This window comes from Sinocyclocheilus grahami, unplaced genomic scaffold, assembly GCF_001515645.1.
Source record: "Sinocyclocheilus grahami isolate Dianchi unplaced genomic scaffold, SAMN03320097.WGS_v1.1 scaffold328.1, whole genome shotgun sequence".
Lineage (NCBI taxonomy): Eukaryota > Metazoa > Chordata > Actinopteri > Cypriniformes > Cyprinidae > Sinocyclocheilus > Sinocyclocheilus grahami.
Window position 1 is genome coordinate 788197 of NW_015505507.1, and position 18130 is coordinate 806326.

The 18130-nt window shown below is 37.8% G+C and overlaps 1 protein-coding gene across 2 annotated transcripts; it reads right to left on the reverse strand.

The window, feature by feature from the left end:
• Positions 1-3880: 3880 nt before the first annotated feature.
• On the reverse strand, positions 3881-7960 carry LOC107602501 (homeobox protein SIX3-like). Of its 2 annotated transcripts, XM_016295014.1 has the most exons (3): positions 7236-7960; positions 6356-6605; positions 3881-4941 (listed from the first exon to the last, which is right to left on the reverse strand). In XM_016295014.1, exons 1-3 carry the CDS (start codon positions 7675-7677, stop codon positions 4749-4751), a joined length of 885 nt encoding a protein of 294 aa, XP_016150500.1. In that variant the 5' UTR covers positions 7678-7960; the 3' UTR covers positions 3881-4748. The 2 variants fall into 2 exon arrangements, with proteins under 2 accessions (XP_016150500.1, XP_016150499.1); XM_016295013.1 differs by lacking the exon at positions 7236-7960 and having other exon boundaries at positions 6356-7177.
• Positions 7961-18130: the final 10170 nt, after the last annotated feature.

Consider the following 18130-nt stretch of genomic DNA (forward strand, 5'->3'; position numbering starts at 1 on the left):
ATGTATAAAATATGAGACCAACATTTCTCATTCCTATCCCCTCTTTTTCTCGAAAATAGATCTTTCACGATGTCTATTGGCCTCAACTAGTCAACCTAGACTCACATTATTACTATTTTTCTGTTATTGTTGTGGATATTTGTTTTGTATTTGTCATATCTCATCGATTTTGTCTTTATGTGCACATATATCATAGCCTTTTGTATAAATTGCCCTTCTTCACTGAATCATACGTGGCTATGCAGAGAGCTGTCCAGAGACGAAAATGTGTTAGATTATGGATAAGGCCGCATATTAGGCTGTTAGCTTATTATTATATGGGCTAATTAATGTTGTTTTAGTAGGCCTACAATAGTGATGACAGTACGCGAAGTGTACTTTATTAAGGGCTTTTGTTATATGAACATATTGCATTACAAATGAATAATGTAATATGTATTTTAACCTATGAATTCAACTAGCTTGATACTAATTTAAAAACACAATAAATTACAATAAATGTTTTTTTGTTTTTTTTTTACATTGTATTTTGCTTTTTTCATATGACGCACTGATATGCACTGACGCACCTATCTGTTGGGCTACTTGTTTTCATTTGGGTTAGAAGGTAAATGCAGGTGAATATATTTCTCGTAGTTATATGTTGTCTCCAGTAGGCCTATCTGTAAGAGACGCATGTCTGCTCACTCATCACCCACCCACATGTGAGAATGTTTCGGGAGAGACTTGAGTTTTCAGACTTATGAAACTTTGCAAGGTGTTGTAGTGAAACAAAATCTGAATATTTCTAGTTTTTCCACAGTTCATAGGATCTCATCCGAATGAACCTTCAAACGGGCTCTTACACTCTGATCTTACTGCTGATCCTGTATCATAGCCTCTCGTGACCTCTAAATTACTCTGTAATAGAATTACAGTTTTTAATCCTGCTTGCCAGAACGCCTCATCACAGGCTGCTGGGTCGAGAACAACACTTGCGGTACTCCTTTCAAAAAATGAATGCAGTCACATATGTTTATGAAATTTGTAATTGTTAATCGACTTCACAAAATGAACGTCATTGGTAACTCGTGTACTGTCTATCAAAAATAATGTGCCTGTCTCTCCAAAGCCAAGTAGTTTTTCAGATCAAGGTATTGCTCGTATTACAGTTTTGAACGATGGCGGGAAAAGGATAGACACCAGTAGTCGGTCATAATAAGTAGCCTATAGAATTTATACGAATTTTCAACAATAGGCTGCCAGGTAAAATAATAAGTCTAATGAAGTGATGTAACATAACATTTCAGATGTGAGAAGTTTTAATAATGAATCTTTTAAAATATATAATTATTTCAGAAGCAGCTAAAGATGTAGCCTATATACAGTGAGGTTGGAAATTCCCGTCAACGTGTTTTTTATTATTATTATTATGTGTCGCATTTTAGGCTACGTTATTTGAAACTGCTTTAAAAAAAAAACTTATATATTTATAATTTTTTATTATTATTATTGATTGATTTATTACCCCATTATGCTCATAACATCAATAATAAAAGTAGGCCTACTCTATAAAATAAAATGATCATTAAATGTGTATAATAAAAATAATCATGTGAATCATGAATTTAAATTTTAATAACTCGTTTGGATGATGTTTGTTTGTTTGTCTGTTTATTTACTTATTTATTTATTGGGCATTTAGCCGACCGTTGTCATCCTATCATCTGCCCAATGCACAGCTTGCCACAATCGCGATAGCATGCTAATTCACGGTTCGGATTTTAGCTTCACGTACCTTGTTCTGTGTGTTTTTTTTTTTTTTTTGTGAGAAGGGTACTGTTTCGGGAGGCAAAAGGCCCAGTCTTGCCAAGAGTGGTTGCACTGACAGGCTATGCCGAGGCTCCACGCTTTCAATCCGGGTCAGAGGGAACTGACGCTCATTGAGAACTGCATGAATACACACGAATAGAAAAGTTGTGTTCAGTTAACCGATGAAATCAGAGAAAAAACAGGGCTGTACAATCTTTTCTTATTGCCGTCTGCGGTCCAGTTGTGTTCATTTGTCTCTATGCGACGAAGGTTATGGGAACAGGACAAAAAATCTATTCTGCCTTTTTGACACCCTCGCCAGTGATGATAGTAGGCCTATACACAGGCTTCGGGACTGGATGTGTATGAAAATGTTATGTAGGCCTATTGTTGCCGTTGTCACGTACTTATATTCTGTAGATTACTTCGTGTATTCACATTGCAAGGGAAAAAATATCTGAAATTGTGTAACTGAATTATTAGACACTTTATAGGTAGCTACAGCAAGAGTTTAAGAGAGCAGTCTCTTTGCAGCTCTGCGCAAAGTCTGTAGGCATGGGGCCACAAAATTTCAAGATACGTTGCTGGCAAATTACTTTTTTATCTTTTATTATTATTATTATTATTATTTATCAATATCTTATGATAGCTATATGAAATATAAAAGTCAGTTTAATGCAAGAAGTGATTCTCGTAAATTAATTTCCTCCATCACACACAAATGACAAACGCGCTGTTTACCACCTGTTTATCTTATTCTCAAATGGCAGTATTGATATTACAGTTTAAAAGAAAACTGTTGTTCTCATAACCAATTTATCAATACTAAACATATTTGAGACGAATATCTGCCAATAAATTAATGTAGTCTGAATGATAAAGATCACTGTGAAGTGATTTGAGAGCTCTAGCCAGTGATAGTCTGTCCGTCCACTGCAGATGAACCACTGCAGAGGTCAAAAGTAGTCTCTCGCGATCAACTAAATGAATGCAAATCAAAGGATTCTTTATTTAAGAGCGTTTGTGTAATCAAGTGTCATTAGGATCAATGGGTATTTCCTACTGTCGCGCAGATTTAGACTTGAGAGGACGTACAAGGCATAAACAATGCGCCCTACATAATTATGAACATGAGTGAAATAATAAACGCAGCATTATTTAGCATTGCCGGTTGTGAGCTGAAAGTTTCGTCTAGTCTTTATGTTATCTGTCGTGAAACCGACACACATGAATGGGAGGAATAGAGAGCGACGATAAGGGGCAAACGTAATAGGTATATAGGCTAAACAAATCAATTTATAAAACAAGGACGTCTTAACTAATTAAAAAACAATTAGTTTTCTTGTTACAAATATCTAAACTCATCTTTAATAATATTCATTACATCGACAAATTAAACAAGCTGATTAGGTTATTTGTCACATCTACAAGCTGTTCCTCTATTTGTGGCTGCTAAATTAGAAGTGTGCCAAATAGGAGACGCACGAAGTTAGGATATGTAGATTTACAACGTTATATTGTTTAGTGCATGACTATCCTCTATAAAATGTACCCATAGTAGCCTATATTTTACGTCAACAAACTGTTTGTGTTTGTTAAAGTGCGCTGAAAAAAATTCTGGAGCAAACTAACTAAACTTCCAAAGGAAGTGCTTGGTACGGTTTTCTGTTTGTGTATGCGAGTTAGGACTGCTCGCCCAGAGGGAGCTTTCTCCTTGCATAGCTCAATTTTGAAAGAAACGCCGTTTCGTTGACTACAATGGGACACTGGGCCAGGGGAGGAGTCCTCCATGATTAGTGAATTTAATGGCGCCTTCACTTAATTTTTGCATTGTAGCCACTGGCTATTAACAAAAATACAAAAAAAGACGAATGTTCGCCATCACCGCGAATTTTATGTTTAAAAACCTTTCTGTAGGCCTACTACAAATTGTGTTTGTTGAAGAATTGTGTTGCATATGTTACACTGCTGATCAACTTATTTCATGCTCTCCGTAAATTGGAGAGAAAACTACTAGAATGTTGTTGTATAGAAATTAGAAAATGTTTTGTGGAAATGACACACATAATGCAGTTTTATAACAAAATTGAATACTGTATTTTCAGTTTAGAAACGTATACATTAACAGAAACACGCAAGAAAGTAACATTGAATTATAAGCGCTGGACTGGAAACATGAAATAGACTTGGTCAGTCGATGATGATATCCAATATTTTGTCTTTTGCATTAATCTCGACTGATAATTCATGGTCCCTAGCGTTCTTTTCATGGCATAAAACAGAGAAACAAAACGCCTAGAGCACGTTTACGTTTTGACGAATAGTTTATGTAGGGACACCAAGCCAAGAAAAGTGAACAGGGATAGAAAAGAGAATGGGTATAGCAATATTATTTACAGACTTATTTCTACACATATATTACAGACTGGGAGAATGGTCGCATTATTTAAGATATACATAATTCAATATAAAATCTCGAAATAAAAATAAAAATCTGATACAGTCATAACGATTCATTTCCAGTTTGACCAGTACCCCACACAGGCAGTGACAGAAGTGTAGTAAAAAGGTGCTTACGACTCAAATGATTGTCTGATGAACAAAAAGGAAAAGAGGATTGCATCTTGGCTGCTCGTCGTCACTCGGACTAAAACAGAAAAAAAGGCGATGGACACCGGTTCCTGGTAATTCCCTCTTCACGGTGGTCCTGGTAGACATAAACGTGGGGCATTTCCCCATATACAAAAAAGAAAAAAATATATATATTTAGATATATATAATCATGCAAGTGATGGGGTGGGGAAAGGTGTGGGGTCCATTGAAAGCGCTTGAAAAAAGACGTGCTTTTATGTTTTTCTTTTTATAATAGTAATATCAATTGGTCCTTTTTCATCTTCCCCGATAATTAATCAAGTTTATTCAGGTCCTTTTTCCTGTATATATTTCTCTTTTGCGTATCATACGTCGCATTCCGAGTCACTTGATGTTACTGAAAGAATTGATGTGCCCGTGTCGACTCGCTCTGTCATACTCGAGACACTGGTCGTTGGACTAGCTGCAGTTGATGGCGACTCCGCCGAACTGCGTGGGGTGCCGCCGGATTCTGAAAGGGACCGCATGCCATTCTGCCCTATTGCTTGATGCTGGAGCCTATAGCAGAAAAGTGAGAGAATGGTATGCCGTTAGATATAAAAGACTTAGGCCATTTTCACTGAAAAACGCGCCTCCATTTTCACGCAGCTAATTATTATGCTAGGCTATATTAATATAGTTCTTTAAAACGATATAGATAAAAATACCTAAGACAGAGAGATGAAAATCAACATTTGCTTACATGGTCAAATAAATACTACAGCTGTTGTTTTTGTGGAAAACGATTACATAAAGCATGGCCGCTACAGGATTAGCCTATGTCTATACCAAAATATGATCATATTTATCCTCGAATTTCGATTAACTTCTCATGATATCTAGTATTGATAGAATTAGTTATTGTATTCATTTGTATGTTTATATGTTCAAATTAGGTGTGATTAGTTAAAGATGTCAGTTTTAGTATGCTGCATGACCAGAACGTCATAGTTCTGTTTAACGATTTGTAATCATCCAGTCGAGTCCAATTTGTAGATTTATCCCTTAAATAATATAAATCATTTACACCAGTCAAAGTGTGTGCTTCGTTTCTGCTGCTTTCTCATTCCCTAGACCCACAGTAATATTTAGCGTTTAGGAGGAAAAATAATTTGACTAAATCACCAGAAACAACTCTCACTCTAACTAATTTACGCCATGTTATCTGTAATATAATTACGAAGTGCACTGGGAGTGAAACAAAGCCTAATAATTGGCAAGATGTCAGATATACCAAACATTAATTTGTAGCCTATATTTCTCAATGCATGAGTGTCCGCAGAATAGGTTTACAACTATTTGTATTTACAATGTCATGTTGCAAAAGTAACTGTCTAAGAATGTTTGTGATAAACTCTCTATAATTACTTTGAATATAGACGATTTGGATAGATTTTACTTTTCCAAATATAGCAACAGAGAAATGCTATTAATGCTATTTTTAGACGTAGCCTATCCATATTTGTATTGTTATTGCTAGTATCTAAACATGGGAACAACTGTTAAATTAAGATTTAAATACTTATGTCAAAAACGACAAAAATGCTACATTTTTGTCATACAATAGCTTTGCTGTGAAGAATATACACATTTGATTACATGTTGTTTTTGCTATTTCAGGTTTCATCGATGAATCATGGGAATCTTTTCCTTTGCATAATTTTTTTCACATGTTAATAAAATTGATACAGGTATGTTTGATCTACTTGCTTTTATATTCTGGTTGAGGCTTTCAAAACATCTTACACATGACAAATAAAATGTCGTCGTTCTCCCTCCCTCGTCTCTAACATTTGATTCTGTTTTTACTGCAGTACTTCCTAACTCGTGTTCACATATTTCACAACTTTTCATTTATAAAATAATACAATAATGATTAAACACTTAAAACGCAAATTTCCAAGGAAAGTTAAACATGCCTAACGTGACTGACCTGTTTTTTGCTGCTGCTGCCCTGTCTCGTTGTCTCCGGTTTTTAAACCAATTTCCGACCTGTGTAGGAGTGAGTCCAGTGGCTTGAGCCAGTTCTCTTTTCTTGCTGGGGTTTGGGTAGGGGTCCTGAAGGTACCACTCCCGTAACAGACCTCGCGTCCGCTCTTTGAAACAATGCGTCTTCTGCTCACCGTCCCAGATGGTTCTAGGCAGGGGAAACTTCTTTCGCACCCTGTACTTATCAACCGGTCCTAGGGGACGCCCGCGTAATTTCTCGGCCTCCTGATAGTGAGCCTCGAGCCACATCGCTTGTAGTTTACCATGCGAGTCCTTGGTAAACTTGTGGTTTTCCAGAATGTGATAGAGATCGCGAAAATTGCCTGTGTGAAAGGCAACAACAGCCCGGGCACGTAGGATGGATTCATGCTTGTTGATCGCCTCGCAAGCACCCGGTGCCACTGGAAGCGACCATAGGAAGCGACCCAGCCGCTCGATGTCCCCGGTCTCCTCCAGCGTCTCGCAGACGCTCGCCACTTGCTCCGGAGAGAAGTTTAGGGTCGGTAGCTGAAACATTGACAAGTCTTCGGGAGACCTGGTGCTGGGCGCACTGCTCGCCAAGACCAAAGGGCGATCAGCAAAGTTTGGCAGGAAGAAATGAGAGGGATAAAGCTCTAAAGGCGATCTGAAAACCATGGAAATGACCTGAGAGAGAATCAAATTTGCGAAGGAAAAAAGAACGACGAATTCAAATTGAATGATTCAATAGCTATCGCCTAATGACACCAGCCTCATAATATCTCCCCCTAAATCCACCGTGAGTGTAGCATTGAAATATTTTGTTTCGCTTTTCTATTGGTCTTCTTGGTGTCTATCAACCGGTCCTAGGGGACGCCCGCGTAATTTCTCGGCCTCCTGATAGTGAGCCTCGAGCCACATCGCTTGTAGTTTACCATGCGAGTCCTTGGTAAACTTGTGGTTTTCCAGAATGTGATAGAGATCGCGAAAATTGCCTGTGTGAAAGGCAACAACAGCCCGGGCACGTAGGATGGATTCATGCTTGTTGATCGCCTCGCAAGCACCCGGTGCCACTGGAAGCGACCATAGGAAGCGACCCAGCCGCTCGATGTCCCCGGTCTCCTCCAGCGTCTCGCAGACGCTCGCCACTTGCTCCGGAGAGAAGTTTAGGGTCGGTAGCTGAAACATTGACAAGTCTTCGGGAGACCTGGTGCTGGGCGCACTGCTCGCCAAGACCAAAGGGCGATCAGCAAAGTTTGGCAGGAAGAAATGAGAGGGATAAAGCTCTAAAGGCGATCTGAAAACCATGGAAATGACCTGAGAGAGAATCAAATTTGCGAAGGAAAAAAGAACGACGAATTCAAATTGAATGATTCAATAGCTATCGCCTAATGACACCAGCCTCATAATATCTCCCCCTAAATCCACCGTGAGTGTAGCATTGAAATATTTTGTTTCGCTTTTCTATTGGTCTTCTTGGTGTCGTTGTAGGGTTGTCATGGCAGCCCTGCCAATCACTGTCAAGCGTGCCAATCATTAGCCAGTACGTAGAGGCTTTCACCACTTCGGCTGCACGCACGGGGGGTTATCGGGAACTCCAATCTCAACAGCACCCTCCCTCCCTTGACTCGCGTGAAGTCGAAGCAGAGTCTCGCCTATTTGTTGAATGGAATGAGCAATTAGTGGGTGGAATATTATTGTGATCTTAACGAGGCTCGTTAAAGTTAAGAAGATATGTAGGGAGAGAAGGCAGGGGTGGGGTCTCGGGATGACAGTCACGGACATGGGAATTTAAATGAAGCGCTAAAACGGAATCTACGACAGGGTACACAGATAGGTATTTCATTCTTTAGCGCCTTGTACGAAGCTGGAGAAGATACGATGTTGCGCCGGCTCGCTTAACCCATGAACACAGTAGCCGTAAAAGCATGTACTGAATTTTATATTTCAACGGATCGTGTGTTCGCTTTGCATATCCGACGCTGAAAACTCCCGGATCGTTTTTGTACTTCGATCGCATTTCGGTACGATATGACTGCTATTCTCGCACAGTGACAACCGTTTAGCCTACTAGTGGACGGCGCATCTCTGTTGCTCCACTCATGCTACTCAGAGACCAAACACTGGCCCATTGCCCATGCATGTTGAGAAAAGCACGTGATCGTTGATGCATATTTGGTTTTATTTAATTCAACTTTTCTCTTTTTCCGTTACAACTATAGGCTATTATTCTGTGCGCTACTTAAGGTCGTTAAAATTAGAAAGCCCGTTTCCCGAGAATGAAGGACATAATATATATGTCACGAGATTGGGTTTCCAATGGCATGTTGGTATGGGTTTCGTCTTGGTCTGGGTCTGCATCAAAGAGTTTGTGCTTCATTATATTTAGACAATGCTTAGTTGGTGTTAAAAATGTAGGCTACGCGTCTACTCGATTAAGAATAATGACCATATTGATAGAGGCGTAATGAAACGCAGCATCCAGACTTTCTCTAATCTAATGCTGAAATAATTTAATGCATTCCAGAAGTGTTCAGGGATTCGGAACGTGTATGTCTCTTTCAGATATTTAATTCCATCTTTTCAAATAATTATGAATGTAAATGGGATAATACAATTTATTTGTTTTAACTTTCCTATTCCGGTTACTTATTATTAGCCTTTACACAAACGTAGTGCAAGCTCGTGTATGCTTAGCAAAATGAGGGGCGGGGAACAGATCCTAATTGATGTATTGGGTCACGTTGTGTCTCCAGGATCAAATCTGTTTGTTCTTCTGTCACAGGAAACTTAAATGAAGTAATTCCAAGAGGCACTTGAAGTGTTCCCTTTGGAAAGATTTATGGACTGGAAATAGCCTGTGTTATTTCATTGTTGACTGTATTTTTGGCCAAGATGTTTTACATTTAGAAAAGCTCTTCATTAGCCTATGTCATATAGAGGCCTTGTTCTCTAACATGATTAAAATCATTAGGCTACATTTTGGAGACATCAGTGTTTGCATGACACGGTTCAAAGATGTACTTGCAATAGTGGAAATGCCGTTAAAACAGAAAAAACCTGCCAAGTTGTCTAAATTCACTTTGTTTAACATAGCCTTTGTTTTCGTTAAGCAAGTCATTAGCATCCCCAAATAAGTTCTTTCACCTGGTTTAATCGTCTGTTTATCCCCTAGCTTTCATTGCTCTGTTCTATGCCAAAATCAGCAGGGAGCAAGGTCCTCAATACCGATGAACGTTTAGCTCCGTCTTTGTTTATTTACTGACAAAGACTATGAAAGAAGAATGTAATAGACAGTGGATTATTTCGCAGAACATAATAAATATGTGTTTCTTTAATACTTTCAGTATTTTTGAGTGAAGTGACATCAGGGGTTTGAAACTTAACGTAATTTCGGCGTTCACTGTCTCTCTGAGAGAGCCATATAACTTAAATAAAGCTAAGTGTCCTCAGGATGCCAGAGATCATTGAGAAGAGCTCGGTCGTATGAGAAGGTAAGCAAACCATTTCTTAGCTTTCTATTCAAACTTGCGCTCACTTCTTATCACACGAAAATGTGTCATCCCATACTCTTACCAATGTTGGCAACGCGGTTAACATGCATGAATAATTTTGTGCATTGTGTGGTGAGTCGGGGACTTGCAAGTGTTTGAGGAGGAAAGGGCACGGGACAATGCCTTCTCGTTAAAGGTTTTATTTCATTTTAAACACTTATTCTGTTTTTTTTTCTTCACATTCACTTAGGTCATAACACATTGCCAAACAGGAAATCGATCTTCAGGTGACGGCTGCAGAAACACAGAGTTCTATCAAGAGACATCTTCTCGGAAGCGGTGTGGTTTGAGTCTTTCAGTTTTTTCTCTTTTCTTAAACTAACTAATGGGTTGTAAAACTGGACGTGGTTCCATCGATTTCGATTCATTGCTCACTCTTTTTTTTCCTTTTATGTCACGTCTCTTTCTTGTCTGTCTTTCCCGCTATGTTTTCCCTGGTTTCATCCAGTTATAAATTAGGCTATTATGATATGTTTCTGGTGCTATACCGCAACAGTTCCATCCAAAATGGACTTGATTTAAATGTGGCCATGAGGTCTGTGTTGTTTGTACAAGAGTGGACATCTTTTCATCATTTGAATCGTATTACTTATTTTTAAAATAGCTAATTGTTCCGAGAGACTCACCAGAGAGTTGGTCAAGTTTTTAAGAGTGTTTAGGGCTTCGTAAAAGACACCAAGATGCAGTTCACAAGGCGAAGGCGGTAGAACAAACAAAAAGCATCGTTCAATACCAATTAAAGCCATGCATATTCCCAGATTATCGCTTGTGAAGTTGTCATCCTCTGCCGGGACGTTGCTCTCACTCCGTGAATCATGCGAGACAAATGCAGCTTGCAGCGTTGTGGGGCCGTCGTGACGGGGCGCAAATGCCCGTTTCTATTCTCTTCTTAGGGTCTTAACCTCGGCTGTATTTTGAATCCGCGTGGCTTGTTAAATGCAGGCAGCACAATGGATTCGTTTTATTACTTCTGCCTATATGATGTGACACCTAATTATGTAGGTAGCCAATATACCATATTTTTGGGAAAAATTTTTTTAGAATGACAAATGTTTGATATGTGATATTTGTAAAAGGAAATTGGGTCATTTTATAATTTTGTTATATGTTGATCATCGAACTCACTCTTTGAAATTCTCTATATGATTGATTTGAGCATTAATTTTTAAAATCATTTAGCCTATCTGCTATAGTATAAATAATTTTTAGTTAGGCTATTAGTTATGAGTCCCTGCAACCTCAATGATAAGTTACTTTTTCTTTTTTTGGCTGGGGGAGGGAGGCGATATGCGAGCACCATTTTCAACAGAGATGCACCCCCCCCCCCCCCCCCTTTTTTTTGGGCCCAAAAAGGTTCATAGTTGTACCTTCAGAGTAAGGCTAAGGTACTAATATGCGCCTTTAGGGTAAATAAGGTAAAAGGTTGTCCCAGTGGCATTTTCTGACAGTGTATCCTAAAGATCATAATATCATTTTGACCACTAATGATTAAAAAAGGCATTTACCAACCACACTCTCAGAAAAAAAGGTACAAAAGTTGTCACTTGGGCGGTACCTTTTCAAAAGGCACACCTTTGTACCTAAAGAGGGAGGCGATATGCGAGCGCCATTTTCAACAGGGAGGCGCCCCCCCCCCCTCCCTTTTTTGTGTGGTCTCATTAAGTGGGCATCCTGCTAGGTCTGCGGAGTTATACGGGAGCTGTCCAATCACTGCATTTGCACGGCTTGTTAGTGACATTTAATGAGGGTTCTCTGCGAACCAAGTGAATGGCGCTTCAATGTTAGATTTACCTTGTGTCAACTCGTTACTTCTAATGAAGCCATTGGAGGTTTCCCTTGTGAATGGAGCCGGACGCCTGGAACTGCAGGCCCTCTTTCTTCCGGTTTCTCTTAGAGCTCTGGCTTGGCCCAAATCCATAGTGTGTGGTGTGGGTGGTGAGGACGTGCACTGTATTTTGGGGGGTCGAGCGGAGTAACGGGGATATTCATAAATAGATAGCTACATTGTATCCATTCTATTGTGCGTTAAGTGATTATGTTGATTTTTGGACCTTATTCGGGATCAACGTCTTATGCACGTGATAAGCGAACTCAGTTCCCACCTCGATAAATTTAAATGTAGCCTACAACCACAAACATACAACGCACTTCTCTAAAATCCACCACTACAATCACATGTTCCACTGTTTTGACATTTAGGGATATTTTTGTGTTTAAAAGGGACTAAAGGAGTATAATCAGTTACTCAAAATAATAAAGTAATAGTGATGATTATTATATAGAATATGTACAGTATGACGACTGTATGAAATTAATTTCTTTTTGTATGAACCCTTTGAATGTATTTTTAGAAAATCGTCTGCATAAAGAGTTTGCATGGTCAGACTAACTTGAGCCATTTTAACCCCAATTAGGCTATGTTAGGTGTATGATGTTTATGATCTGTACCGTTTTCATTAACAAATAAAATATTTGTAATAATTAAAATAAACAATAGACTAAGCAAAATAGTTTAAAACTTCAGAGAAGCATGTCGATATGTAGGCTACATCGATTTAGGATAATATTTACAAAAAAAATAAATAATAGACCATAGGAATTCGACGTGGTTAAATTAGATTTTTGTTTGCTACATCATGTTATAATTTAATCAGGTGGGGTTGTTTTGTCAATCTTGCAGGTGCAAAATGACACGACATAGCCTAACCATTGAGGCTGCTGTCATAACGACCCGGGGCAACCCAACAAAAATTCATAAAGGCTGGCAATCTGTCACTTTGCATTTACGAGGAGTTTTCTATTAGTGGTTTTAAATAGGCAGAAAGTGAAACACGGATCTGCGCCTAGTAAAACAACTCAAACTGGAGCAAATCGTCAACATAGGCGAATTATTAGCGCCTCAGTTGAGCTACTGCTGAAAGGGCAGACCCATTCATGAATTTTGCTCAGTCTCTTCGTCCATCCCCCCTTAGTCATTCATGTTATATTATGATTCATTTAAGAGATGTTAGAAAAATGAGACTCGGGTGTATAGGTGGGACATTTTTTCACTTTAACTTATTCTAATTATAGTATTTCAATAGTCTTATAACTTGTGTATATGATTGATTTGTGGATTAGGACACTTTTTATCCACTTTTTATTTTTTAAATATTTTCCCCTCCACCATATTATCACTGTACTTTGGATATATATAGCATACTGTAGACGTGCTGAACTTTAAACAGAAGTTCGAGGGCTGAATTTTAAAAAATGAATTAAGCTACTCATTACTCATTCTTTCATAATAATACACTGCATAACATTTGGTTAAATACAGCGATAAAGATTGCATTTTGTTTATTTGTGTTTTATTATTATTCGACTCACTTGTTCACATTTAAGCGAATTTTAGTGAACACAGTGCATAATAATGCAAAATGCAACCTGCTGTGTTTAACACAAGCCTCTTCCTCGTCCTTCATTTGACAGGGAGTCAAGTGACTGAAAAATTACACGACTGAAACAAGCATATATAAATGGGACAAGCCCTGCTATTGTAGCTTGACGTGTTTTTGTTCCTGTTATCGAGAATGACAGTGATTGTTGCTCGAGAATGATAAATAATAACTGCATTTTATTTTGCTCACATCAGGTGTTTTTTTTTACATTGCCTAAACTGCTGTGTTTAACATAATAATTAATAATAATTAACATAAGCCGTAATACACATTTGAATGAATTAGTTTATGTATTGGTATTTGCTTGATACGTCGAATAAGGTTGCTGGTTCTTAAATTCTGTATTGACATTATGTTACATTTCCAAGTTTCATCATTAAAACTGTTTCATCATCGATGAATACAGGCTTGTTAAACAATACATCTAAAAACATTAACTTAGTGTGTCTGCATGACCTGTGCCGACCCACAAAAGCTCTCATTTGTAAAGGTTACCAGGAAGTCCTTTGGTAAACATGTCGTATTAAAAGTGCTTATCTCTGATATCAACTTACATTAATTCCAACTCACTTGGGGAAAAAAAGACTTGGCACAAAAGACTTACACGTAAATGCAACCAATGCAAATTATTTATTACTGATGCAGTTCTTTGACATTTGTAATAAAATATTTAACTTTTCATTTAATTTGAATTCTTTAAGCCTTCTCAGAAGTTTAAATCAAGGAGGTAAATACTGAGCTTTTTAGGTCTACTTACTTGGCATTAACTTGGCAGGGACTGAAAGTGTAGCATCTAGAACTTGTTATTCATGGGTGAAAAGCATCTGTCGAATAGGATTTCTGTCTTAAGAAGAGTTTGACCACAGAGATCAATAGAGGACGTCTGGATTGCTTCAGGAGATGCAATGCGCTACATCGCTGTGACAGGTACAAGGCGCTACTTTGAGGAGACGAGACGCTCCGAACATCAACAGGTAGATCTAGGCCTAACGAAAAGCTAAAGGCAAATTCAACAAATAAGAACACCAAGTGATTCCGGATGAAGCAAGGGGTCACGGTGGGGTGGGGGGTTATTGTAGTATGCATTTATCACCTAACACTATTGTTCTACGTATTGTAAAATAACTTTGATCAAGGAAAATGTGAACTTTCTTGATCACACATATTTTAAACGGTATATTACTGTCAGGGAGTTACAAACAAAGAACTCTCTGGCGTTTTGGTCTGTTCCTCACGACAGCCGGACGTATTTTTACTCTTTTGACGTTACGTAGATATAGATCAACGAGGAAAAGAAAGAGGCCATTTCTGGTCTAGTTGTTTACTTTTCAAATGTATATTACTCACAAGAGATGCTGCAAAATTGCCATTCTATTTCAATTAATGTTGTTTGAAGAGGTTTAGTAAAATTACAGAATTTTATGTTTGTCATTGTATTTTCCGACCAAAAAAAATCTTCATAAAAGTTGCACATTTCGTTAAATAGACTTAATTAGGCTAATTTTAGATTTTTCGTGAATATAGGTCTATATGATGAAGCAAAGCTTGTGAGAAGGTTTCAGCCAGGGGTTTATAGTCTGTCTAATCAGTGTCTTATTTGTGTGACTAGTGTCTTCAATTCACAGTGAATTATTTCCTTTGGAAAACTGTCCATGACACCATTCTAAAACATTCTTTTATAGCGCCTGCTTAAGGTACTTGATCACAATTTTTTTTAATTAACTCACATGCATTTTTTATTATTAGATCACTAAACTAAATTATTAGCAGATACTCAAGCAGATGTCAAAACGTCTTAAAACTGTTTATGAGTGAGTGACTGAGCCACAGTGCGCGACGAATTGGCCTATCCCGTGCCCAAATGAAAAATTAATGACTGACAGCTGTAACCTGTATAGCCTGCCCTCGGTCTTTCAATAGCTGTGATGGTCATCACGTCCACCGGTGAGTTTCTTAGTGATTTATGATCTCTTATTCCCTGATATGGATTGAGAAATACAAAGGGAGAACGAAACCCCAAATCATCTAAATAATTCTCTACGTTTTTGGATTTCATGGGTAGTTTCTTTTGCCGAAATAGCAGCAACCATCTATAAGGCTGTATGAATGTATTTCTAGTTTAGTTTTGGCCTTATAGTGCAAGGGTTCTCAGATTGTTTGCTGTGAACGAGACAACTATGCGCGCGCACTCAGACAAGGTGAATCTAAAGGCAAGATGTCGCGCAGAGGTAATGGGAAGTTATTGGGAGGTTGTCCTACCATATTGTCCTGCAGGTCTGTGGTTCGCGGCGGGGTTAAAGAAACTGTTGATATCTTTGTTTGCTCTCTCCGCAAATCCCTTTCCTTCCTAAAAGAGGATGTGTCCTGCCCAGCAGGGCTGCGCTCACCGGCTCGCACCCCTGTTTGTTTTTATAGGTTTACAACATTGACCAAAACAGGAATACAAATAATATTGCGACGTCATAAACTGCACGGTTTGGTCTTGTCTTTGTGAAAGCAAACACCCGTCCTCGATCTAAAGTGAATTCTTTGTCTTTGGCTATTTTTGTCTGCAATAACCCAGAAAATCCTTCTGCCCGTTTCCGAGTAACCTGCTATTGTGCGAAAAAAAAGAACATTTGCTCAGCATTTTTTAAACCTTATTCAATAACCCTTTTATATGAAAGTAAATGTGTTTTAAAACGGAGATTGGGTTGTGATAATGGATTATTCATGTAAAACAATACAAATGTCACATTTCAAATCGTCTATTATTGTTTTTGTTGTTATGTTAATGTAAACTTGACTTAAATTCATAATCAAGTATATTTCATGGTCTTTGAAATTATGGCATATGGTTAGTTGCATACATGCTCACTTTTCCTTACGCAGTAAAAAACATTCTCTACATTGCAGTTATATGTCGTCTTTGAATGCTATGGTTCACATTACTGAGGAGTTTGCAGTATTTGACCCATCAGAACAATAACATTGTTTGTCAGCCTGTCACTACTCGGATGACTGAGCTGCTAGCACTGTGTGAGTGTGAGAATGACTCTGAGTGTATGAGATGAAGAGACAGAAGGGGAGGGAAAAATAGTGTTATGTCCTCTGTATTCCAGAACATGACTTGAGGCTCTTAGCACTTTTTCAATTTTTTTTCTATGTATGTGTGTGTGTGTGTGTTTGCATGTGTTGATATTGCCTCCATTAGCCTCATTAGATCTGTTTAGCTGCAGAGCATCACAAACAAGCTGAACATCATTAGAGCTCACATCTCTCTCACTCTCTCTCTTTCCCACTTTTCCATTCTCCTCATCTCTCTAAGTACTGGTATCAGGTGGTATAACATGTAACGCAACCTGAAAATCCTAATACTGTTGTACAACTTATGCAAATCAAGACACTGTTTTTATTAAGAACACTTTGGGATAAGAATAGTATTACACTACTGCAAGGAGTATTTTGTTTTTCAAGAAAGGGACACATTCAATTATTAAATTCTTTTTTAATGTTTTTTTTTATCAATGTTACCAAAGATTTTTACTTCAAATAAATGTTGTTCCTTAAACTGTGTTCATCAAAGACTCCTGAAAAAAACACTTCCATACTTTCCACACTTATTAAACAGCACAACCATTTTCAACTAGTAATAATTATAAGAATAATTGTTTCTTGAGCACCAAATCAGCATATTGATTTGAATGATTTGAACACAGACTTATTAGCTGCTGAAAATTCAGCTTTGTCATTAAAGAAAAAATAAAAATGACAAATAAAACAGAAAACAGATATTTTTTTTTACATTGTAAAAATATTTTTTCAACATTACTGTTTATGAAAGTATTTTTGATTCACTAAATGCAACCTTGGTGAATGTAAGAGACATTTAAAAATCCTTACAGACCCCAAACCTTTAAACAATCCAATCTGAATGAACCATCACTATCTACCCTGGTCAGAGTGTCCCTTAGAAACCCTGTTAAGGTCCCAGGCTGTGTGTTTATTGTACTGTTCGACAGAGGACAAAAAAACACAACAATGGCATTTTATTAATAATGGTTATTTTTGTTTTTTCAGTGGATGGTGAGTTTTTAGACTTTTTTGTTATAGATCTTACAGAATTAAATACAAACATTAACATTCATGCCTGTGATACTGAAATTCTAGTACCTACGCTGTAAATAAATGAGGCTGGAATGTGCTACATGACTCCACTGGACAAATGTGAACAATAACAAAATGTAGTGCTGTGTAATCCTGTATCTAAAGTATAAATCCTAAATGAAATTCCATAAAAGGATTAGTAGAGTCACAGAGGAGCCGGTTAAGAGTACCAAAGGTAATTTGTAACCTTAGCAACTACTGGAAATGGGGATTATCACAGCCATGTGGGCCGCCTTTGTAGATTGGGCCAGAGTGAGGTTGCCCAGGCTACAACCCGGATTCCTAAATCATCATAAAGAGTCGCAGACAGATTTATAAATTCTAATTTATATAGAGGAATTAATTCTAGATAGTATCACACCTATTTATTTAAAAATAATCTTTACTGACATTTAAAAAAGGTAACGCAATTGTACAGTTTGAGTGTTGACATATGTTGTTTGTAAATTAAGGAATATCTGTACCAGGCTGATAAGCATTTTCAGGATTTCAACCCTTTTCTTGCTGCCACCTCTTAAAAATGAAATGACACAGAATGACGTCTGTTTTATTGTTGAACGTCCTTAAAACCAGAGCTAATCTAGTAACTGGATTTAACTGGGTTTTACCAAGATGTTGTCC

Excerpts from the sequence above, each read along its gene's own strand:
- LOC107602501 (XM_016295014.1), bottom strand. The coding sequence starts at position 7,677 with ATGGTTTTCAGATCGCCTTTAGAGCTTTATCCCTCTCATTTCTTCCTG. Across the intron at positions 6,606-7,235 it reads ATTACGCGGGCGTCCCCTAG|GACCGGTTGATAAGTACAGG; the intron begins GACCGGTTGATA and ends GGCGTCCCCTAG. Across the intron at positions 4,942-6,355 it reads GCAGCAGCAGCAAAAAACAG|GCTCCAGCATCAAGCAATAG; the intron begins GTCAGTCACGTT and ends TTTCTGCTATAG.